The 25,047-nt window shown below is 46.3% G+C and overlaps 1 protein-coding gene across 4 annotated transcripts in view; it reads left to right on the top strand.

The window, feature by feature from the left end:
- Positions 1–25,047, top strand: part of LOC139534705 (glucosidase 2 subunit beta-like) — a 280,149-nt gene that overhangs the window by 28,148 nt on the left and 226,954 nt on the right. For all 4 annotated transcript variants that reach the window (XM_071334091.1, XM_071334090.1, XM_071334089.1 and 1 more), the window contains exon 8: positions 5,283–5,361. In XM_071334091.1, coding sequence (XP_071190192.1) covers positions 5,283–5,361 — 79 coding nt within the window. The remainder of the gene's footprint in view (positions 1–5,282; positions 5,362–25,047) is intronic.

Here is a 25,047-nt window from a genome sequence, read left to right as displayed (position 1 = left end):
TAACGCTCTGCTGTGGGCAGTGTTTAACCTCCTCTGTCTGCTGTGGGCAGTGTTTAACCTGCTGTGGGCAGTGTTTAACCTCCTCTGTCTGCTGTGGGCAGTGTTTAACCTCCTCTGTCTGCTGTGGGCAGTGTTTAACCTGCTGTGGGCAGTGTTTAACCTCCTCTGTCTGCTGTGGGCAGTGTTTAACCTGCTGTGGGCAGTGTTTAACCTCCTCTGTCTGCTGTGGGCAGTGTTTAACCTGCTGTGGGCAGTGTTTAACCTCCTCTGTCTGCTGTGGGCAGTGTTTAACCTGCTGTGGGCAGTGTTTAACCTCCTCTGTCTGCTGTGGGCAGTGTTTAACCTGCTGTGGGCAGTGTTTAACCTCCTCTGTCTGCTGTGGGCAGTGTTTAACCTGCTGTGGGCAGTGTTTAACCTCCTCTGTCTGCTGTGGGCAGTGTTTAACCTGCTGTGGGCAGTGTTTAACCTCCTCTGTCTGCTGTGGGCAGTGTTTAACCTGCTGTGGGCAGTGTTTAACCTCCTCTGTCTGCTGTGGGCAGTGTTTAACCTCCTCTGTCTGCTGTGGGCTGTGTTTAACCTCCTCTGTCTGCTGTGGGCTGTGTTTAACCTCCTCTGTCTGCTGTGGGCTGTGTTTAACCTCCTCTGTCTGCTGTGGGCAGTGTTTAACCTCTGTCTGTCTGCTGTGGGCTGTGTTTAACCTCCTCTGTCTGCTGTGGGCTGTGTTTAACCTCCTCTGTCTGCTGTGGGCTGTGTTTAACCTCCTCTGTCTGCTGTGGGCTGTGTTTAACCTCTGTCTGCTGTGGGCAGTGTTTAACCTCCTCTGTCTGCTTCATGGAGAATGGCTACAGTTTTTCCTCCCAGTGAGATGTGAACATTTCCCTTCACAGGCTTGCAGAAAAATCAACCGAGTTTCCAATGAGCCGGTACCTCCCCTTCCTCATCCACCCACATTCCCCCCCCACTGCCTCTGAAAGAAATCAATACTGTGCAAGCTAACTAGGCGTATTCTCTGGGACAGGATGGCCCCGGGATTGTAAACTAAACATGCTATAAAACATATGGCCGCATCAGAAGGAAATGCTTGTGCAGCTTTTATTTAGCTAGTGGCGCTGTGGTTAATGACTTCCTGAGTCTCTTGATGTACACCATTATTCAGCCTGCGTCTGTCCCCTCCCCATCGCTGATGTTCAGGGAGCTCGGCTTAAAACAAACACACTACTAAGCTGAAAATATATTACGCTTGTTTTTAGTCCGATATTTGTTACAGTCAATCCGTCATTGGGATTCTGAGCTTAGCTCGAGGGGGGTGCCCAGGTGCCAAGCGCAATTTAGATTACTTTTGCGTATGATGTACCTGTAACTAGCACAGTTTTCCACGTACCGACTCAAAATGCTATTAATATTCACGTTGTGGACTCTTGTAAAAAAATAAAAAAATAAAAAGTATTTCTCTTTGTTGCTAATTAGTCACCCTGAACCGCTATGCTTTTCTTAATCCTTTTGATAGGAATATATCATTATATGCAAATTCAGCGATAATTGCACTCCATTTATAGGCGGATCTCACGTGCGTTATTTATTTATTCCGTTATCGTTAATAATCACTATTGTTTTCTTAAGAACTCCGATTCCCCCTCTGAAATAAATAGGAACGTAATATAAAGTCTCAGAAGCCTCCCGCCCCCCTTCACCATAAAGGTTCTCTCCAGAAGGAAGGCTTTAGATTCATGGATTTGTGCTTTTACCAGTTCAAAAAGGGAATCTGAAAGCAGATATCTGTCTTTGGTTTAGACATGGTTATGCCACATCATATGGGGCGGCAGGGTAGCCTAGTGGTTAGAGTGGAGGGGCGGCAGGGTAGCCTAGTGGTTAGAGTGGAGGGGCGGCAGGGTAGCCTAGTGGTTAGAGTGGAGGGGCGGCAGGGTAGCCTAGTGGTTAGAGTGTAGGGGCGGCAGGGTAGCCTAGTGGTTAGAGTGTAGAGGCGGCAGGGTAGCCTAGTGGTTAGAGCGATGGATTAGTAACCGAAAGGTTGCAAGTTGAAATCCCCGAGCTGACAAGGTAAAAATCTGTCGTTCTGCCCCTGAACAAGGCAGTTAACCCACTGTTCCCCGGTAGGCCGACATTGTAAATAAGAATTTGTTATTAACTGACTTGCCTAGTTAAATAAAGGTAAAAATAAAAAAATCATATAAAATAAGAAACTTGTCTTTTTTCTTCTTCTAAGCGTTGTCTTAGCGTTGTCTTAGCGTTGTCTTAGCGTTGTCTTAGCGTTATCTTAGCGTTGTCTAAACATGTATCGTATGTTCCTGGGTGGGTTTCTGGTTCTCTGTGTTATGTTGCCCTAAGCCTTCATAAGTACCACACACACAAACGAGTCCCAGTGCCAACAGGCTGGCAGTTGGCAGCCCAGTGCTGGATTAACTGGTACCTGTAGTGCTGCTTATAAATAGTGTGTAACAAATGCTATTGGAAACCAACCACGGCACGGTAACAGGTTGTAGTTTTGATCCCCCCTGTCTGTGTGTATGTGTGTCATCTGTGCGTGTTCGTTCACACACAGTCACATTTTCTCTGATTGAACATAACCTCCCATAGTCCCCTGCGATTGGGACTGAGGCCAGATCGCCAGCAGTATATAACCTGACCTACGACACTATACCCTCCATGTTTCCTGTAGTAGATAACCTGACCTACTGTACGACACTATACCCTCCATGTTTCCTGTAGTAGATCACCTGATCTACGACACTATACCCTCCATGTTTCCTGTAGTAGATCACCTGATCTACGACACTATACCCTCCATGTTTCCTGTAGTAGATCACCTGACCTACGACACTATACCCTCCATGTTTCCTGTAGTAGATCACCTGATCTACGAAACTATACCCTCCATGTTTCCTGTAGTAGATCACCTGACCTACGAAACTATACCCTCCATGTTTCCTGTAGTAGATCACCTGACCTACGACACTATACCCTCCATGTTTCCTGTAGTAGATAACATGACCTACGACACTATACCCTCCATGTTTCCTGTAGTAGATAACCTGACCTACGGCACTATACCCTCCATGTTTCCTGTAGTAGATAACCTGACCTACGACCCTCTACCCTCCATGCTTCCTGTAGTAGATAACCTGACCTACGACACTATACCCTCCATGTTTCCTGTAGTAGATAACCTGATCTACGTCATTATACCCTCCATGTTTCCTGTAGTAGATAACCTGATCTACGACACTATACCCTCCATGTTTCCTGTAGTAGATCACCTGACCTACGACACTATACCCTCCATGTTTCCTGTAGTAGATCACCTGATCTACGACACTATACCCTCCATGTTTCCTGTAGTAGATCACCTGATCTACGACACTATACCCTCCATGTTTCCTGTAGTAGATAACCTGACCTACGACACTATACCCTCCATGTTTCCTGTAGTATATAACCTGATCTACGACACTATACCCTCCATGTTTCCTGTAGTATATAACCTGACCTACGACACTATACCCTCCATGTTTCCTGTAGTATATCACCTGACCTATGACACTATACCCTCCATGTTTCCTGTAGTAGATAACCTGACCTATGACACTATACCCTCCATGTTTCCTGTAGTAGATAACCTGACCTACGACACAATACCCTCCATGTTTCCTGTAGTAGATCACCTGACCTACGACACAATACCCTCCATGTTTCCTGTAGTAGATAACCTGACCTACGACACTATACCCTCCATGTTTCCTGTAGTAGATAACCTGACCTACGACACTATACCCTCCATGTTTCCTGTAGTAGATAACCTGACCTACGACCCTATACCCTCCATGTTTCCTGTAGTATATAACCTGACCTACGACACTATACCCTCCATGTTTCCTGTAGTAGATCACCTGACCTACGACACTATACCCTCCATGTTTCCTGTAGTAGATCACCTGACCTACGACACTATACCCTCCATGTTTCCTGTAGTAGATCACCTGACCTACGACACTATACCCTCCATGTTTCCTGTAGTAGATCACCTGATCTACGACACTATACCCTCCATGTTTCCTGTAGTAGATAACCTGATCTACTGTACGGCACTATACCCTGTGTAGAAATGATAATGGGCATTTGTCTCTTTTAATCCAGATTGCTAACAGCTAACAGCTAACAGTCACCCAAATTAAATCTAGACATTTAAGGAGCACATTTTTGAAAATTTTGACGGCGAGGAAATATAACACATTTTAAGTGCGGTGGCCCTCTGGACCTCAGTGAAGACCCAAATGTGGCCCCGAGGAAAAATGCCCCTGAAATAGTGTAGACTCCTGGCAGAGGGAGCTAAGTGTTTACTCAGAGAGGGTTGTGTGTGTCTGGGAGTGAGTGAAAGACTGAGAGATTGTTTAAATGAGTGAGTGCGTGGCTTTGTGCCCTCTGAAAAGATACATATCACTCACTGTTAGGAGTTTCATGTGTGGCCATGGAATGCATCAGCAATAGACTTTCAAAATGTTCTCTCCTTCTAGTGGCAACCTCGCATTTACTAAAGCTGCGCAAAGGGGTTGCAACAACTGACTTTGAAATTGGAGAGAAATGCACCCTTTTAGGTAGCCTCCTCTCTCCTTTATCCAATGGCCATCTCTTAGTGGAGACCTTGACATGGAGAGTTGATCAAAGGTTGGGATGCTGTGAAGAGAGAGTGGGATAATCACCCTGCACCACTGTAGAGGATAACAGAGAGCTCCACTCCAAGCTAGACACCCACCTCTTCTCCAGCAGAATAAGACAATACACACAGGAATCTAGCTCTATAGCTTTCCCTCCATCTATTCCACAGTATCTGTGTCTGTTTGGAATTGACAATCAGTACTGTATCAATGCACATAATACTGGATCCCCATCTCAATGTCTCCCATCTTCCGCTCATACCACCCTTCTTTCCTCCCTTCCTGCTTACTTTCTTATTTCCTTCCCTTCTTTCCTTTCATTGTTTATTTCTCTCTTTACTTTTTCCCTCCCTCCCTCCCTCCCTCCCTCCCTCCCTCCCTCCCTCCCTCCCTCCCTCCCTTCCTTCCTTCCTTCCTTCCTTCCTTCCTTCCTTCCTTCCTTCCTTCCTTCCTTCCTTCCTTCCTTCCTTCCTTCCTTCCTTCCTTCCTTCCTTCCTTCCTTCCTTCCCTGCCTGCCTCCCTTCTTTCCTTCCTTCCTTCCTGCCCCCCTCCCTTCCTCCCTCCCTCATTGTTTTTAACCCCTTTTCTCCCCTGTTTCTTTGACTGCCACAGTATTACCGTGGATGAAGTCCAGGCGAAACTCTCTCCCGTCCAGGATGAGGAGCATGCTCTCTCGGAAGATGAAGCCGTGGTATGTTTAAACTGTACTAAACATCTCACTGATGTTATCGGAGTTTGATGTTAGAAATAGTTTAGGTCCTCAAGTGTATTTTTTGTTGTTGTTGTTGTTCTAGCCCAGCACTAATCAAAGGCTTTGGGGATTGGTTGATTAGTGGAATCAGCTAGTGCTGGGCTAGAAAATAGGTGAATTAGTTGAATCGGGCGTGTTAACGCCGGGCCAGAACAAAAGGCGCACCCCAGGGGGCTCAATAAAAATAGTCTCTTCCTCAATATTTCAACCACAAAGCAGATATCCCAGCATAATCATTGGTTTCCCGGGTTCCATTGTCAAAATATCCCTTGCTATTCGACAAGTACTCTCACCACAGGCTCTATCCACACTCATTTGAATTCATAGTCAGTTTCCAACAAGGATTTTTCCTTCAACTGTGATGTGTGAGAATGCCGCTGTCTTGTTCCACTTTAAACTGTGAGCTTGCGCACCAAGAGCAGATATCAAAGTATTTATTTTTGGGGGGGGGGTGTAAACAAAATACCTGAATCTCCTTTTTCTCTCATTGCTAATTGGTATGCGAGAGGGCCTGCCGGTGTCCCTAGAGTGGGTAGTGGTAGCTTTAGACTTGGCTAGTAAATAGACACACACTGTGAACAGGCGCTCTCACGTCCACTAAAATGCACCAATCATGCAGCATCAATATTGTATATCTCAATATGTACCAGTCATACATCATCCATATTGTATATCTCAAAATGCTTATAGGGGAGGATTACCCAAGGTTCCTTATCATGCAGTCTGCAATTATTGATGTGTGAGTGTGTGCTCGTGTGGGTGCGTGTCTCCGTGTGCGTGTCCATGTGTGTAAGACTTACTTGTGTCTATGTTCCCTAGAAGTGTCTCCTAATCAGGTTCTTGTCCAAGTTAACTTTACGTAACAAGTCTCAGTTGACACAAACCTAGTTAGCTTTACGTAACAAGACTCAGTTGACACAAACCTAGTTAGCTTTACGTAACAAGTCTCAGTTGACACAAAGCTAGTTAGCTTTACGTAACAAGACTCAGTTGACACAAAGCTAGTTAGCTTCACGTAACAAGACTCAGTTGACACAAAGCTAGTTAGCTTCACGTAACAAGACTCAGTTGACACAAAGCTAGTTAGCTTCACGTAACAAGACTCAGTTGACACAAAGCTAGTTAGCTTTACGTAACAAGACTCAGTTGACACAAAGCTAGTTAGCTTCACGTAACAAGACTCAGTTGACACAAAGCTAGTTAGCTTTACGTAACAAGACTCAGTTGACACAAACCTAGTTAGCTTTACGTAACAAGACTCAGTTGACACAAACCTAGTTAGCTTTACGTAACAAGACTCAGTTGACACAAACCTAGTTAGCTTTACGTAACAAGACTCAGTTGACACAAAGCTAGTTAGCTTTACGTAACAAGTCTCAGTTGACACAAAGCTAGTTAGCTTTACGTAACAAGACTCAGTTGACACAAAGCTAGTTAGCTTCACGTAACAAGACTCAGTTGACACAAAGCTAGTTAGCTTCACGTAACAAGACTCAGTTGACACAAAGCTAGTTAGCTTCACGTAACAAGACTCAGTTGACACAAAGCTAGTTAGCTTTACGTAACAAGACTCAGTTGACACAAAGCTAGTTAGCTTCACGTAACAAGACTCAGTTGACACAAAGCTAGTTAGCTTTACGTAACAAGACTCAGTTGACACAAACCTAGTTAGCTTTACGTAACGAGACTCAGTTGACACAAACCTAGTTAGCTTTACGTAACAAGACTCAGTTGACACAAAGCTAGTTAGCTTTACGTAACATGTCTCAGTTGACACAAAGCTAGTTAGCTTCACGTAACAAGACTCAGTTGACACAAAGCTAGTTAGCTTTACGTAACAAGACTCAGTTGACACAAACCTAGTTAGCTTTACGTAACAAGACTCAGTTGACACAAAGCTAGTTAGCTTTACGTAACAAGTCTCAGTTGACACAAAGCTAGTTAGCTTCACGTAACAAGACTCAGTTGACACAAAGCTAGTTAGCTTCACGTAACAAGACTCAGTTGACACAAAGCTACTTTAGATGCATTTAAATGCAAAGGAATTCAGTATCAGTAAGCAGCATTCTGATTGGACAGCTGTACCAAGCTAATCTCCAGGGTCTACTGATGTTGCGTGGCGTTCTGAACCATGTAGCCTACCAAAAAAATACCAAGTCCTTCCCTCGCAAGCGACATTAAAGGGCCAAGAATGGGAAACCACTGGCTGTTTGTTATTTATAGCTGGTGAGGACACAGGAAGGCAATCCTAATGAATTCACATTCACTTGAAGTGAGTGAATGAATATGCATGAATATGAAAATGTGCACTTATCCAATCAAATGATGATCAAGCCGGGGGAATTAAACAGTTTGCCAAGGACAGTAGTTAATGGGAAATTTACATTAGAACGAGGAAGCAGCCGCGTGAAGACGTCGACGCCCTACAAGGAGCTGTGCTTTTTTTTGTTCTGCGTTTCGCTCTGATTGACAGCAACATTTGTCTCTCATTCAACCTGTTGTTATCAGTAACCCCGTGACATTCTCCCCACAAAGAAATGTTACGTCGGCCATTTTTTTTTTTTTTTTTTTTACATTAAATGAGACTGCTTATGCTCCTAATACATGAACATGTTCACTTCCTCCCAAGGCGGAGAAATTCCCCCCCCACCAATTGTTCAGGTTGATAACATAGGCCTCCGAGTTGAGTTCCCAGTCGTGCTGAGAGCTGTTGTATTTGAGAGATGGTCTGTTTCATTACTCTGGCCAGAAGGACGTCAGGAGCAATTGGGCTGTAGTTTTAGATTTCTTACGCTTCCCCCACTTCCTGTCATTTCCACTTAATTTTGATTTGGTTCCTCCCTCTTTTCCACCCTTGTTTCCTCTCTTGTCTCCTCCCTCGTTTCCTCTCCTGTCTCCTCCCTCGTTTCCTCTCGTCGGCTCCCTCGCCTCCTCCCTCGTTTCCTCTCTTGTCTCCACCCTCGTTTCCTCTCTCGTCTCCTCCCTCTTTTCCTCTCTCGCCTCCTCCCTCGTTTCCTCTCTCGTCTCCTCCCTCGTTTCCTCCCTCTCTCTATTTTCTCTGTAAAAGCTTTGGGCACCGCCAGAAAATTCAGTTTCCACTTCAGTGGTCCAGATTATTCAAGAACAGAGAGTACCTCAAAACAATTTGATGATCAAAGGAAGCGTTCCTCTCTGTAAGGGAAAGCAGGACTTTAGACAGTGGCATTAGGCAATGCTATGAGAAGAGAAGGCTTTACACTCTGTTCATTGTTTTTAGTTGAGGAATTGTTGTATCATTCTGAGGTAAAAAGTGATTCATTTGAAAAGGGATGGTCTCATAATCCCATTGTGTGTTATCTACATACGGTTCAACGAACACGGACAACACTGACATGCATATTATCCACGCTCATGTCCATATTGTCTCAACTAATATTGTCTCAAGTATGCATTTTGAAGTCTCTCCTCTGGTATCCTTTTTCTGCTGTTGGAACCCTCTTGGTTGTCTCCATCAGAAATCAAACATGGACACCGCATACTCGGAGTCGTTCGCGTGTGACCGCACCTGTTGCTCGGATGTGGTGAAGAGAGGCGGAGTTGAGCTGGGGAGATTGATAGCAGTCTCCTTGGTGATGGACCTCTAGGCCTCAAAATGAGAGACATTTTACCCTCTCCTCCTTCAAACTTCGACTCACCTAACCCTTACACCCTTCATAGGGAATGAGAGGTCTCACCACAGATTAGCTTTCTATAACAAAAAGAAGACGGAGAGAAAAAATCCTGCTGAAAAATAAATCCGTCTTAGGTGAGAGAGAGAGAGAGAGGAAAAAGCCATCCCTCTTCACCCTCCATTTCCTGTAGCAAGCTTAGGTAATACTGTAGGTCCTAATTTATGTGGTGTCTGACACCTGGTGTTGCATGGCAAACGGTCCAGGAACAAAAGAAAAATGCCCAAGGACTAGTCAGCCCTTTCCCTTCTGAGGGGTATCTCTCTGTTACAGTATCCAGAGGACTGACTATTATTACAGAACACTACAATACCATGTCTGGTATCTATCTGAAATGTTTCCTATTAAGAGGACTCTGAAGCTATCTATATGAATGGATGATCTCTGTGGTTACTTGTATCTGTACAGGGAGAACTCTGAATTACTCTACGCAAAAGGGGGTTTAGGGTTCCTATTATGAATTCTGCCTTATTTATAATCTCCTCATCTCCCAGACAAGCCGTTAGATATTGTGACAACCTGTAGAGATTGGGCCTGGGAGTGTTTTAAGTTATTGTAAACTTGGTTTCGTTTGATTGGTCAATGGTGGTTGATTTTTGGGTTGAAAGGTTACACCTTCAGATGTTATAAATGGAATGAAATGCTTTTTGTTTTCTCTCTCTTATCCTGTATCCAGTCAATGGAGGAAGGTTTATGATCATTTTTCATTTCCTAGGCTTCTCGGCCTCTGGCCTAATAGGTAGATCTTTGTTCATGCTTTGTATTCTACGTTAACCTTAGGATCTATATGCCTAGAAGTGTACTTTGTAATATCAGTATTGTCTTATAACTTATTTTATGCCTTGTATGTGAATCCATTCATTGTACAATGTTAATTAAATATCTGCTTTTGATATAGACAATTCTCAGACCAATTTTTGCTAGTCAACGTCAACTCATTGACTAACGCTTGCACTACAATGCCAGTCACTGTTCTGGGATCAGTGGCTAACATGACGATGCCAGAGAATTCTGTATGTTCTGTTGTAAGTCAGAGATGGATCATGTCCGCTCTGTTTTAGAATCAGTGGTGTCATGAACAAAAACAAGGTCTCCTCGTAATAAACACTTTAACACCCATATTCTCCTTCTCACCAATCCTTAATGAATATATATATATTTGATTGGACGTACAGTACCAGTCTAAAGTTTGGACACATCTACTCATTCCAGGGTTTTTCTTTATTTTTACTATGTTCTACATTGTAGAATAATAGTGAAGACGTCAAAACTATGAAATAACAAAAATAGTTTTAAACAATTCAAAATATATTTGAGATTATTCAAAGTAGCCACCCTTTGCCTTTACAGCTTTGCACACTTTTGGCATTCTCTCAACCAGCTTCATGAGGTAGTCACCTGGAATGCATTTCAATCAATAGGTGTGCCTTGTTAAAAGTACATTTGTGGAATTTCTTTCCTTCTTAATTTGTTTGAGCCAATAAGTTGTGTTGTGACAAGGTAGGAGGGTATACAGAAGATTTCCCCTATTTGGTAAAAGACCAAGTCCATATTATGGCAAGAACAGCTCAAATAAGCAAAGAGAAACGACAGTCCATTACTTTAAGACATCCCAAAAATTTGAAGAACTTTGAAAGTTTCTTCAAAGGCATCGCCAAAACCATCAAGCGCTATGATGAAACGGGCTCTTATGAGGAGCCGACACAGGAAAGGAAGACCCAGAGTTACCTCTGTTGCAGAGGATAAGTTCATTAGAGTTACGGGCCTCAGAAATTGCCTTGATGACAGCTTTGTCCACTCTTGGCATTCTCTCAACCAGCTTCACCTGGAATGCATTTCCGCATATGCTGAGCACTTGTTGGCTATTTTTCCTTCTTGGATCAGATTGATGTCTTGGAGACATGGTTCCATCCACTCCCCCAATCAGATTGATGTCTTGAAGACATGTTTCCATCCATTCCCCCAGTCAGATTGATGTCTTGGAGACATGGTTCCATCCACTCCCCCAACCAGATTGATGTATTGGAGACATGTTTCCATCCACTCCCCCAACCAGATATCACAGCATTACTGGCTGAAAGTCGAACTACATTTGATCACGTCATGAGGGATAAACTGGAGTAGACTACATTGTTCTCCTCTGTCGTGTTTCAACATCTGTCGGGTCACGAAAGGAGATGTCATCCCATGGAGACTGCAACCAGCACTCCCCTTTAAGGCTTGTCCGACTTGTAACTTTAACGTGACGTGTCATCTCTTATCTCCCTCATTGCACTTTCGAGCACTTGACACGACACCACTTACCACACTCTCCATGGCTTGGCAGTCCCCACCCCATCCTCGTCCCAGAAGGTCAAACCCGGCCTAGCGCTTAACATCAGCCGCTTGAGTTTAAGCCCAGCCAGCACTGTGGATTTTCCCCTCCGAGGGGCGAGGGGGCATATTTGCATTAAGACAAGTAGTAGCTTGGCTCATAGTTGAATGTTGATGCTGTGTACTGTAATGGTCCTTAACCAGGAACAAGATAGTTCACAATGCTAGTTTGATTACCAGGAACAAGATAGTTCACAATGCTAGTTTGATTACCAGGAACAAGATAGTTCACAATGCTAATTTGATACCAGGAACAAGATAGTTCACAATGCTAGTTGTCAGAGCATACTCTTGTATTTGACAAAGATTGTGAGATATTATGTCATGACATATCATCAAACCAATCGGACTACTTAGTGTCAGAGCCTTGGTTTGCCCTGCAAATTATAACTACCAGAGTGGGGGGGGAAATTCTTGGAAAAATGTAGACTGCTTTTCCACCAGCCACCAGAAGGGGGCAGCAGGCCTCTTGTGGAATAGTCACTAATGTAAAGTCACATTCACAGTTAATTGAATCCCTTTGTTTTCATGGGCTGGGCCTGAGATGCTGCTTTTCTTTGTTTGTTTGCAGGGAAAGAGATCCCTCCTGTTCTGAGAAGATCCTGATCTCCCTCCCAATACATTCCTTTCAATTGCGTCGTATGGGAGCTGTGTGCGAGCTTATACCGTTTCAAAGAGTTTGATATCTAATGTGTTGACGGGGATTTTGCTACTGGACTAGTGTAGGGGCATAATATAGGCTTTCTTTAAATGGCTGCCGTGTCTTTGGGGTTCACAGTTGTATTGTTTTGCCCTATTCTAACAGTAGCAGTCTAGCTTGGCTGTATCAGGCTAGAAGTTTTTGTTGTTGCTTGCCATAGGGTCATAGGTTTCAGGGAAGTAGTATTTATCCAACTGGAATAAATATGTTTGAATAGCATTCACTGTTTTAAGCTTGCCGTATCATAGCAGTGTCGTATACACTCACGCTGGTATGTGGTTAGAGTATGTGAACGGTTTTATGGTCTGGATGTTCCAACCTTGTTCTATAGGCTGGCTGGCTGGCTGGCTGGCAGGCTGGCTGGGGGAGTGTAGTCTGAGTTCCCCTGTCACTACCGTTCCTCACTTCTCGTCACACGCCTCATGTTTTTCATGCCCAGCTAGAGTTATATAATGTGAAATGACAACCAGAAACGGATGATACGTGACTTGTAGTGTCCAAGTAAATAACATTGACCCGTTTAAAACACTGTATTATATGGTGCTATGGTCTTTGTAGGTAGGGGAGGGGAGGATGATCGTATCAGAAAGGATTCTGTTTCTCTTGTGCCTCTCATCTTCTTCCTCCTCTCGTCGTTGTTGCCAAGGTAATGGAGCTAGTGGGAGGTCAAAGGGCGAGAGGGAAGGTGGAGTTTTGTGTTTTCCTCAAACTTTTTTTAATTGAGCACGGCCTTATTTCTATTACAACATATTGGATGACTGTCATTCATATTCCATTCACCCAGCTCAATGTGACAGCGATAGGTTTAGGCTACTACATGATACTAGAATTTCCCCTGTACCCATCGTGAGGTTGCCTCAACCTAGCCTACAAATTAAAGTTTGCAACGTAGGTGCACAGGTCGAGAGAAATTTTAGTAATCAAGGTGACAGACAGTGACACATTTGGTACTACCTTGCACACTCTTGCCTGCTTCTAGCTGATCTATGGTGTAGCCGTTAGTCTTAACAGGTGCAAGCGAGAGTTTCTATTGCACAAATTCAGGTACGTTTGTCCCCGCTTCGTTATGTTTGCTTCCGTTTAAGAAACGTTTTTCAACATAATCGGTGGAATGAATACACCCCTGATCAAACGCAAACACAGATGTAGCAGCCACATACAAACAGCATGATCACTTTGCTCGTTCTATATATCATTCCTTCTCCCATCTACGCTCTCACCTATTCCCTTCGCTTGTGAACAATACAACAGCTGTCTTGTGACCAGGTGAAAAAACCTTTCCAAGACAAACTTTCATAACCGCTAACCGCTACACAAAGCCTACGTTGTTTTTTTACATATTAACATCATAGTCAACATAACTGCTAGAACTAACGCGTTAGTAAACCCGCTACAATCACGCAGTACATTGTACAGTGTACAGCAAGCAGTTTAGCAGTTACACCGGCAGGCTCCGGTGGCAATAAATGAATATAACCAAAAGCTTACCTTGACTTGGAAGAGTTTCAGTGTTGGATAGCCATAGCCAGCTAGCTAACATAGCATCCCTCTCTGTTTGAGCCAGGTGTTTGAGTAGGCTAAACTAGTGAAAGTAAAACAAATATATATATTACAAAATATAAGTAGATAGCTCTCTCTCTCTCTCTTGCTTCTCCTTAATTTTGGAAGAAATTACTTTTTTTAAACTGTCTTTCTCTCTCTTTGAGTCAACTATTAACCACATTTGATGCACTGCAGTGCTAGCTAGCTGTAGCTTATGCTTTCAGTACTAGATTCATTCTCTGATCCTTTGATTGGGTGGACAACATGTCAGTTCATGCTGCAAGAGCTCTGATAGGTTGGAGGACGTCCTCCTGAAGTTGTCATAATTACTGTGTAAGTCTATGGAAGGGGGCGAGAACCATGAACCTCTTAGGTTTTGTATTGAAGTCAATGTACCCAGAAGAGAACGGAAGCTAGCTGTCCTCCAGCTACACCATGGTGCTACCCTACAGAGTGCTGCTGAGGCTACTGTAGATCTTCATTGCAAAACAGTGTGTTTTACACAATTATTTGGTGACGTGAATTTACTTAGTATAGTTTTATCTAAAAAGGATACATTTGTTAATGTTTCACTATTTGAATTTTTATGAAATTCACGAGGAGAATGGTCCTCCCCTTCCTCCTCTGAGTAGCCTACACACACACACACACACACACACACACACACACAGAAAGATCTTCCACTATGTCAACAGAGCATGATGCTCAGTCAGCTTTCAAAAATAAACCCCAACAAATAACAGCAACAACCATCTTAGCTTACGTCCCTATAACTGTCCGTAACCGAAAGTTTGCAAGTTCGAATCCCTGAGCCGACAAGGAAAATAATCTGTCGTTCTGCCCCTGAACAAGGCAGTTTAACACACTGTTCCCCGGTAGGCCGTCATTGAAAATAAGAATTTGTTCTTAACTGACTTGCCTCGTTAAATAAAGGTAAAATAAAAATGTAAGGGATGAGCAACGATGGGCTATGTGTTCTGTGGAGAATAACGCAGAACGTGGAAGGTGTGTGCCACGAAGGCCTAGCCTAATTGCGTTATTTTCCAGAGAACGCATAGAGCCTCGAGTTGATGATCCCGCTTATACCACAGCTATAGTTGAACACGTTTACCTGTAGAAATGTGTTCATCGTCCACTGAATTAGCTAGCAAGTTTACTAGATCGCTAAAGTAGTTGCCTTGGTAACCAAACAAACAGGCTCGCTAGCTCAACTCACCAAACCATCAGTCCTGCTGTCTTGCTATTATGGAAATTCAACAATGCAAATGGTATTTTCAATTCGACTTTTGCTTTCAAAAGCAGCTCAAACATAGAACAGCTAAGAATGAACTGCATAGCCATTGAGTAATGCAATGCATTATAGAGAAATACTGGGCCACACTATAATGCCCTTCTAGCCAATCATGTTATAAATAGCAGTCGTCTGCGTAACTGATATAGCAGGTTCTGAGCGGCTCTGTATGTTAACCTGTATCCACCTGCCTGCGGAGGAGCTCAAACTTACGTGTGTGGTTTTACTATGCAAAGTACACCACTAGGCCTAAAACTAGCAACGGCCTTGGAATTACATTTTCTTCTCAACGACGAGCAACGTTGAATTCTCTTATGCACCACAAGACTTACCACACACATTAATGCAATAACACATGGTGATTCTCCCAAAATATTATGCTAAAGAAATCACCTTTACAAGCTACATTGGCAGTCCCTAAAAGCAAGCCCAGGGCAACAATTAGTATTCTTATCACCCTTCTTCACTCGGCAACCACTTTTAACGCTGTACGAGTACGTCTCCTGTCACAAGATATGGGCACCCCGTCTACAATGATATCCAGGAGCACAGTCGTTGGTTGCCATGGCACCATCAAAGAGCTGGTAACCTCTGCTCAACCTATACCTTTGTTTGCCAGAAGGACACATTCACAGGTGATATAATGTGATTCTATAGACTAATAATGCTTTGTCTACCGTAAACTTAGGACTACTTGTTGCATTTTTTTATTTATTTTTCTCACCAATACACATTCTGCACACGTGCTTAAATTATGACATTGTATTTTCCACAAGCTGTTACCTCAATCAGTTTAATACAAATCTACCAGCATGGTAATTGTTTTTCTCTTTTGTGTGTGCTTATTTGATGCTGTTTTGTATGAAGTATGTCTTGGGTAAAGGACACACAAACCTCCAGTTGATAGACTCATCTCGTAGGAGAAGCTGAGTTGAAGTATTTTAGTATTTACATTTCAAATCATATCCGATCACAACAACATCAAGAGGTTGTAGACAGGCAGACCGGCAGACAGACTGACTGACTGACAGGCAGGCAGTCAAGCAGACAGACAGGCTAGGTGATGAACACTAAGTCCTTTGTGGGGGAAAGAAAATGTGTTTTGCGAGGTCTCCATGACGACCCCACTGTATGGCAGATGAGACGATGACGATGAGCTCCGAGAGAACACGGCCACTGTCAAGGCCCTTGCTATTTTGGCTTGAAGGAGTTTGACGAAAATGTTATGTTAGCCAAAAATAATGTTTCTCTCTCATCTCTTGGCTTTTCTACCATTTGAAAGCCCTCCAATTCGGCTCGCTGGTGAGGGATGACACAGCGGATGACAAAACTCCTGTGTCTGACTGTCTGTCAAGCTCGCTTTTTATCCGACTGACATTTGCTGGCTCAGGTACAGCCAAGCTCGGGAGAGCCAGGGATAAGAGCCAGACACAGATGGCTTTTCCTCAGAATTCTGTCGAGCTCAAGATTTTCCGGAAAGCTCCTGAATCGAGGCGTTTGCACACTCCTCAAAATGTAATTGGTTATGGGGGAGATCACAAGTGTATTCTGTCACTATGTTCCATAACAGCACCGTGGTTCACGCTGCTTCGTCCATGACTTTTAATTTTTGTAATTCCACAAACCGCCCCCACTCTCTATTAGTGAGTAAGGCTTGGTACACCGGTACTTCAGTACCTTTTCAGTCTTCTATTAGTGAGGTAAGTGAAAGAAAAACAGATCAGTGGAGCCTCCTCAGAGGAGGAAGGTTCAGGATTGGTGGTGGTCAGTGGAGGCTCCTCAGAGGAGGAAGGTTCACGATTGGTGGTGGTCAGTGGAGGCTCCTCGGAGGAGGAAGGTTCAGGATTGGTGGTGGTCAGTGGAGGCTCCTCAGAGGAGGAAAGTTGAGGATGGTGGAGGTGTAGCTGTATCGTTGATTGGCAAGAAAGCATCTGATTGCGCTACATCACAGTGAGACGTCTCAGAAACCCAATGCCATTGTTTTTCGGCAACAATAGCGTATTCTGTCTTGCCGAGGAGTATCGTCCTCAGAAGACTCACACAGCAGAGGAACCGTTATGTAAGGAACATTTAGAGCTTGTCTTTTGTTCGCTGTCTGGGACCTTGATCTATTTCCTCTTGATTTCTTCTGCTTTTTCCTCCAGTTTTCTCTCGCTTTCATCTGGCTCAGGGTTAACACATAGGGAAATAATGACAGGGTTTCCCAGGTAAGAGTCTGCCGGGGATTCAATGACAGAAATGGCACAGGGGCCAAGGGGGCCCCAGGTTTACCGGGGAGGGGAAGGAAAAGGGGTGGGGGTGAGGAGGGGTGTCACGGGAGATTGCTTCCTCTGTGACAACCCGCCATGTTGCGTGCAGACTTCCTGACAGCGAGCTAAGCAAAGAGACAGAACGGACTGACCCTCGCCATTGCAAAATAGAAGCCAGATTTTTTTGGGGACAGCATTGATGTCAGAAGGAAGGGAGATCTACATTTTCCTTTAAGTTCATTTCATTTCAGTATGTGTGCTTCAGTAAAGGCCCTCTCATTGTTTGTGGTTAGTTAGGAGGGCTGTGCAGGGATGCCCAGTTGAATTGCGTTGGACATGTACTGGTTGTGTTGGACTGTCCCAATGCCATGTGTCACACTGCTCCCAGTCTCTGTTGAGATGGGTTTCTATTTACAAACAAAGGTCGAAGGGTTACAACCTGTTACGTGAGGTCACAATGTCGATTTTGGGCACTGTGTGCCCTTTGAGTCAGGAAAACATACCCGGTCTCCCTCCCTCCCTCCCTCCTTCCATTTCTGATCGTACATGTATCATGATCAGTGTTATGGGAAGAATCCAATCGTATGTTCTCATGCTTGTATAATTGGGTTCTCTGTTCTCTGGTGCTTTTAAGTCAATTATTGGTCCCCCCCCCCCCCGGCCTTGTCTTCTCTCCTGGTTCCTTCTCCCCCTGGCCTTGTGTTCTCTCCTGGTTCCTTCTCCTCCCTGGCCTTGTGTTCCCTCCTGGTTCCTTCTCCCCCTGGCCTTGTGTTCCCTCCTGGTTCCTTCTCCCCCTGGCCTTGTGTTCCCTCCTGGTTCCTTCTCCCCCTGGCCTTGTCTTCTCTCCTGGTTCCTTCTCCCCCTGGCCTTGTGTTCCCTCCTGGTTCCTTCTCCCCCTGGCCTTGTGTTCTCTCCTGGTTCCTTCTCCCCCTGGCCTTGTGTTCTCTCCTGGTTCCTTCTTCCCCCTGGCAGTGTGTTCTCTCCTGGTTCCTTCTCCCCCCTGGCAGTGTGTTCTCTCCTGGTTCCTTCTCCTCCCTGGCCTTGTCTTCTCTCCTGGTTCCTTCTCCCCCCTGGCCTTGTCTTCTCTCCTGGTTCCTTCTCCCACTGGCCTTGTCTTCTCTCCTGGTTCCTTCTCCTCCATGGCCTTGTGTTGTCTCCTGGTTCTTTCTCCCCCCTGGCCTTGTCTTCTCTCCTGGTTCCTTCTCCCTCCTTGCCTTGTCTTCTCTCCTGGTTCTTTCTCCCCCCTGGCCCTGTCTTCTCTCCTGGTTCCTTCTCCCTCCTTGCCTTGTCTTCTCTCCTGGTTCCTTCTCCTCCCTGGCCTTGTCTTCTCTCCTGGTTCCTTCTCCCCCTGGCCTTGTGTTCTCTCCTGGTTCCTTCTTCCCCCTGGCAGTGTGTTCTCTCCTGGTTCCTTCTCCCCCCTGGCAGTGTGTTCTCTCCTGGTTCCTCCTTCTCCCTGGCCTTGTCTTCTCTCCTGGTTCCTTCTCCCCCCTGGCCTTGTCTTCTCTCCTGGTTCCTTCTCCCACTGGCCTTGTCTTCTCTCCTGGTTCCTTCTCCTCCATGGCCTTGTGTTGTCTCCTGGTTCTTTCTCCCCCCTGGCCTTGTCTTCTCTCCTGGTTCCTTCTCCCTCCTTGCCTTGTCTTCTCTCCTGGTTCTTTCTCCCCCCTGGCCCTGTCTTCTCTCCTGGTTCCTTCTCCCTCCTTGCCTTGTCTTCTCTCCTGGTTCCTTCTCCTCCCTGGCCTTGTCTTCTCTCCTGGTTCCTTCTCCTCCCTGGCCTTGTCTTCTCTCCTGGTTCCTTCTCCCCCCTGGCCTTGTCTTTTCTCCTGGTTCCTTCTCCCCCCTGGCCTTGTCTTCTCTCCTGGTTCCTTCTCCCTCCTTGCCTTGTCTTCTCTCCTGGTTCTTTCTCCTCCTGGCCTTGTCTTCTCTCCTGGTTCCTTCTCCCCCTGGCCTTGTCTTCTCTCCTGGTTCCTTCTCCTCCTTGGCCTTGTCTTCTCTCCTGGTTCCTTCTCCCTCCTTGCCTTGTCTTCTCTCCTGGTTCCTTCTCCTCCCCGGCCTTGTCTTCTCTCCTGGTTCCTTCTCCCCCTGGCCCTGTGTTCCCTCCTGGTTCCTTCTCCCCCTGGCCTTGTGTTCTCTCCTGGTTCCTTCTCCTCCCTGGCCTTGTGTTCCCTCCTGGTTCTTTCTCCCCCTGGCCTTGTGTTCCCTCCTGGTTCCTTCTCCCCCTGGCCTTGTGTTCCCTCCTGGTTCCTTCTCCCCCTGGCCTTGTCTTCTCTCCTGGTTCCTTCTCCCCCTGGCCTTGTGTTCCCTCCTGGTTCCTTCTCCCCCTGGCCTTGTGTTCTCTCCTGGTTCCTTCTCCCCCTGGCCTTGTGTTCTCTCCTGGTTCCTTCTTCCCCCTGGCAGTGTGTTCTCTCCTGGTTCCTTCTCCCCCCTGGCAGTGTGTTCTCTCCTGGTTCCTTCTCCTCCCTGGCCTTGTCTTCTCTCCTGGTTCCTTCTCCCCCCTGGCCTTGTCTTCTCTCCTGGTTCCTTCTCCCCCTGGCCTTGTCTTCTCTCCTGGTTCCTTCTCCTCCCTGGCCTTGTGTTGTCTCCTGGTTCTTTCTCCCCCCTGGCCTTGTCTTCTCTCCTGGTTCCTTCTCCCTCCTTGCCTTGTCTTCTCTCCTGGTTCTTTCTCCCCCCTGGCCCTGTCTTCTCTCCTGGTTCCTTCTCCCTCCTTGCCTTGTCTTCTCTCCTGGTTCCTTCTCCTCCCTGGCCTTGTCTTCTCTCCTGGTTCCTTCTCCTCCCTGGCCTTGTCTTCTCTCCTGGTTCCTTCTCCCCCCTGGCCTTGTCTTCTCTCCTGGTTCCTTCTCCCCCCTGGCCTTGTCTTCTCTCCTGGTTCCTTCTCCCTCCTTGCCTTGTCTTCTCTCCTGGTTCTTTCTCCTCCTGGCCTTGTCTTCTCTCCTGGTTCCTTCTCCCCCTGGCCTTGTCTTCTCTCCTGGTTCCTTCTCCTCCTTGGCCTTGTCTTCTCTCCTGGTTCCTTCTCCCCCTGGCCTTGTGTTCCCTCCTGGTTCCTTCTCCCCCTGGCCTTGTGTTCTCTCCTGGTTCCTTCTCCCCCTGGCCTTGTGTTCTCTCCTGGTTCCTTCTTCCCCCTGGCAGTGTGTTCTCTCCTGGTTCCTTCTCCCCCCTGGCAGTGTGTTCTCTCCTGGTTCCTTCTCCTCCTTGGCCTTGTCTTCTCTCCTGGTTCCTTCTCCCCCCTGGCCTTGTCTTCTCTCCTGGTTCCTTCTCCCCCTGGCCTTGTCTTCTCTCCTGGTTCCTTCTCCTCCCTGGCCTTGTGTTGTCTCCTGGTTCTTTCTCCCCCCTGGCCTTGTCTTCTCTCCTGGTTCCTTCTCCCTCCTTGCCTTGTCTTCTCTCCTGGTTCTTTCTCCCCCCTGGCCCTGTCTTCTCTCCTGGTTCCTTCTCCCTCCTTGCCTTGTCTTCTCTCCTGGTTCCTTCTCCTCCCTGGCCTTGTCTTCTCTCCTGGTTCCTTCTCCTCCTTGGCCTTGTCTTCTCTCCTGGTTCCTTCTCCCCCCTGGCCTTGTCTTCTCTCCTGGTTCCTTCTCCCCCCTGGCCTTGTCTTCTCTCCTGGTTCCTTCTCCCTCCTTGCCTTGTCTTCTCTCCTGGTTCTTTCTCCTCCTGGCCTTGTCTTCTCTCCTGGTTCCTTCTCCCCCTGGCCTTGTCTTCTCTCCTGGTTCCTTCTCCTCCTTTGCCTTGTCTTCTCTCCTGGTTCCTTCTCCCTCCTTGCCTTGTCTTCTCTCCTGGTTCCTTCTCCTCCCTGGCCTTGTCTTCTCTCCTGGTTCCTTCTCCCCCCTGGCCTTGTCTTCTCTCCTGGTTCCTTCTCCCTCCTTGCCTTGTCTTCTCTCCTGGTTCTTTCTCCCCCTGGCCTTGTCTTCTCTCCTGGTTCTTTCTCCCCCTGGCCTTGTCTTTTCTCCTGGTTCCTTCTCCCCCTGGCCTTGTCTTCTCTCCTGGTTCCTTCTCCTCCTTGGCCTTGTCTTCTCTCCTGGTTCCTTCTCCTCCCTGGCCTTGTCTTCTCTCCTGGTTCCTTCTCCCCCCGGCCTTGTCTTCTCTCCTGGTTCCTTCTCCTCCCTGACCTTGTCTTCTCTCCTGGTTCCTTCTCCTCCCTGACCTTGTCTTCTCTCCTGGTTCCTTCTCCTCCCTGGCCTTGTCTTCTCTCCTGGTTCCTTCTCCTCCCTGGCCTTGTCTTCTCTCCTGGTTCCTTCTCCTCCCTGGCCTTGTCTTCTCTCCTGGTTCCTTCTCCCTCCTTGCCTTTTCTTCTCTCCTGGTTCCTTCTCCTCCCTGGCCTTGTTTTCTCTCCTGGTTCCTTCTCCTCCCCTTGCCTTGTGTTCTCCTGGTTCCTTCTCCCCCCCTTGCATTGTCTTCTCTCCTGGTTCCTTCTCCCCCCCTTGCCTTGTGTTATCCTGGTTCCTTCTCCCCCCCTTGCCTTGTGTTCTCCTGGTTTCTTCTCCCCCCCTGCCTTGTGTTCACTCCTGGTTCCTTCTCCCCCCCTGCCTTGTGTTCTCTCCTGGTTCCTTCTCCCCCCCTTGCCTTGTGTTCTCCTGGTTCCTTCTCTCCCCTTGCCTTGTGTTCTCTCCTGGTTCCTTCTCCCAGCTGGAGTCCAAGAGTCCCCTCTGCATTCTCACTTGCTCTCCCATCTCTCCTCTACAAGGTGACATTTATTAATTAAATATAGTGTACTGCCGCAAGACGTGCTTCCCTTCCCACCGTTTCGAGACACTAATAATTACATTGGCATTTACCGCCACGATCAGACGACCCTTTGGCCTTTATGAAATGTGTCCCGAGCCTGGATACCTAGCAAATATAAACCAATGCGAACCGTGCATTGATCCAGGCTTTTTGTGTTTTTACCTTAATAGAAGACACACTGTTTATTATCAGGGTTTATTAATGCATCCTTATCTGATGTCACACCTGTCTGTAATATTGTGGCTATTAATGTAATAATTAAAAGTGGCCATCTGTTGTGAACATGGGTGACCATTCGAAGTGGGCGTCTGTTCTGAACATGGGTGACCATTCGAAGTGGGCGTCTGTTGTGAACATGGGGAACCATTAGTAGTGGGTGTCTGTTGTGACCATGGGGAACCATTAGTAGTGGGTGTCTGTTGTGAACATGGGGAACCATTAGTAGTGGGTGTCTGTTGTGAACATGGGGAACCATTAGTAGTGGGTGTCTGTTGTGAACATGGGGAACCATTAGTAGTGGGTGTCTGTTGTGGACATGGGGAACCATTAGTAGTGGGCGTCTGTTGTGAACATGGGGAACCATTAGTAGTGGGTGTCTGTTGTGAACATGGGGAACCATTAGTAGTGGGTGTCTGTTGTGAACATGGGGAACCATTAGTAGTGGGTGTCTGTTGTGAACATGGGGAACCATTAGTAGTGGGTGTCTGTTGTGAACATGGGGAACCATTAGTAGTGGGTGTCTGTTGTGAACATGGGGAACCATTAGTAGTGGGTGTCTGTTGTGAACATGGGGAACCATTAGTAGTGGGCGACTGTTGTGAACATGGGGAACCCTGGGGTTTATTCAATAGGAACCAAATGAAAAACAAACGTGACGAAACTGGGAGTTAACTACCTGAGTTTGTCAAATAGAAACTGGTTTTATGTTGCAAAACATTTTCCACTGCGAAAGATTTTGCTACGGTTTGCACTAATAAATAGACCCTGTATTCCTGTCCCATGGAATCGAATGTAATCACAAGTGTGACGTCAATAGAATCTTCAAATAAGGCCCTTAGGCTTGTGCCACACCGTATCATGTAAGATGATCAGAATGGCAACCTGGGAAATCTCCCAATAAGCCCTTTTATTTTGGTTGGTGTTTTCCCCCCATCGAGCGCTTGTGAAGAGATCACTTGTGACTGCTTCACCGTTTGAACAGCATGCTGGAGATGGGACATTGGGAGGGTATTCTCTCTGAATACTGGAGATGGGACATTGGGAGGGTATTCTCTCTGAATGCTGTAGATGGGACATTGGGAGGGTATTCTCTCTGAATGCTGTAGATGGGACATTGGCAGGGTATTCTCTCTGAATGCTGTAGATGGGACATTGGCAGGGTATTCTCTCTGAATACTGGAGATGGGACATTGGGAGGGTATTCTCTCTGAATGCTGTAGATGGGACATTGGGAGGGTATTCTCTCTGAATGCTGTAGATGGGACATTGGGAGGGTATTCTCTCTGAATACTGGAGATGGGACATTGGGAGGGTATTCTCTCTGAATGCTGTAGATGGAACATTGGGAGGGTATTCTCTCTGAATACTGGAGATGGGACATTGGGAGGGTATTCTCTCTGAATACTGGAGATGGGACATTGGGAGGGTATTCTCTCTGAATACTGGAGATGGAACATTGGCAGGGTATTCTCTCTGAATACTGGAGATGGGACATTGGGAGGGTATTCTCTCTGAATACTGTAGATGGGACATTGGGAGGGTATTCTCTCTGAATGCTGTAGATGGGACATTGGCAGGGTATTCTCTCTGAATACTGGAGATGGGACATTGGGAGGGTATTCTCTCTGAATGCTGTAGATGGAACATTGGGAGGGTATTCTCTCTGAATACTGGAGATGGGACATTGGGAGGGTATTCTCTCTGAATACTGGAGATGGGACATTGGGAGGGTATTCTCTCTGAATACTGGAGATGGAACATTGGCAGGGTATTCTCTCTGAATACTGGAGATGGGACATTGGGAGGGTATTCTCTCTGAATACTGGAGATGGGACATTGGGAGGGTATTCTCTCTGAATGCTGTAGATGGAACATAGGCAGGGTATTCTCTCTGAATGCTGTAGATGGAACATTGGGAGGGTATTCTCTCTGAATGCTGTAGATGGAACATTGGGAGGGTATTCTCTCTGAATACTGTAGATGGAACATTGGGAGGGTATTCTCTCTCAATGCTGTAGATGGAACATAGGCAGGGTATTCTCTCTGAATACTGGAGATGGGACATAAGCAGGGTATTCTCTCTGAATACTGGAGATGGGACATTGGGAGGGTATTCTCTCTGAATGCTGTAGATGGAACATAGGCAGGGTATTCTCTCTGAATGCTGTAGATGGAACATTGGGAGGGTATTCTCTCTGAATACTGGAGATGGGACATAGGCAGGGTATTCTCTCTGAATACTGTAGATGGAACATTGGGAGGAGGGTATTCTCTCTGAATACTGGAGATGGGACATAGGCAGGGTATTCTCTCTGAATGCTGTAGATGGAACATTGGGAGGGTATTCTCTCTGAATACTGGAGATGGGACATTGGGAGGGTATTCTCTCTGAATGCTGTAGATGGAACATTGGGAGGGTATTCTCTCTGAATGCTGTAGATGGGACATTGGGAGGGTATTCTCTCTGAATGCTGGAGATGGAACATTGGGAGGGTATTCTCTCTGAATACTGTAGATGGAACATTGGGAGGGTATTCTCTCTGAATACTGTAGATGGAACATTGGGAGGGTATTCTCTCTGAATGCTGTAGATGGAACATAGGCAGGGTATTCTCTCTGAATACTGGAGATGGGACATAAGCAGGGTATTCTCTCTGAATACTGGAGATGGGACATAGGCAGGGTATTCTCTCTGAATACTGGAGATGGGACATAGGCAGGGTATTCTCTCTGAATGCTGTAGATGGGACATTGGGAGGGTATTCTCTCTGAATACTGGAGATGGGACATTGGCAGGGTATTCTCTCTGAATGCTGTAGATGGAACATTGGCAGG

The sequence above is a fragment of the Salvelinus alpinus genome, chromosome 11 (genome assembly GCF_045679555.1).
Source record: "Salvelinus alpinus chromosome 11, SLU_Salpinus.1, whole genome shotgun sequence".
NCBI lineage: Eukaryota > Metazoa > Chordata > Actinopteri > Salmoniformes > Salmonidae > Salvelinus > Salvelinus alpinus.
This window is presented reverse-complemented; position numbering and strand designations above follow the sequence as displayed.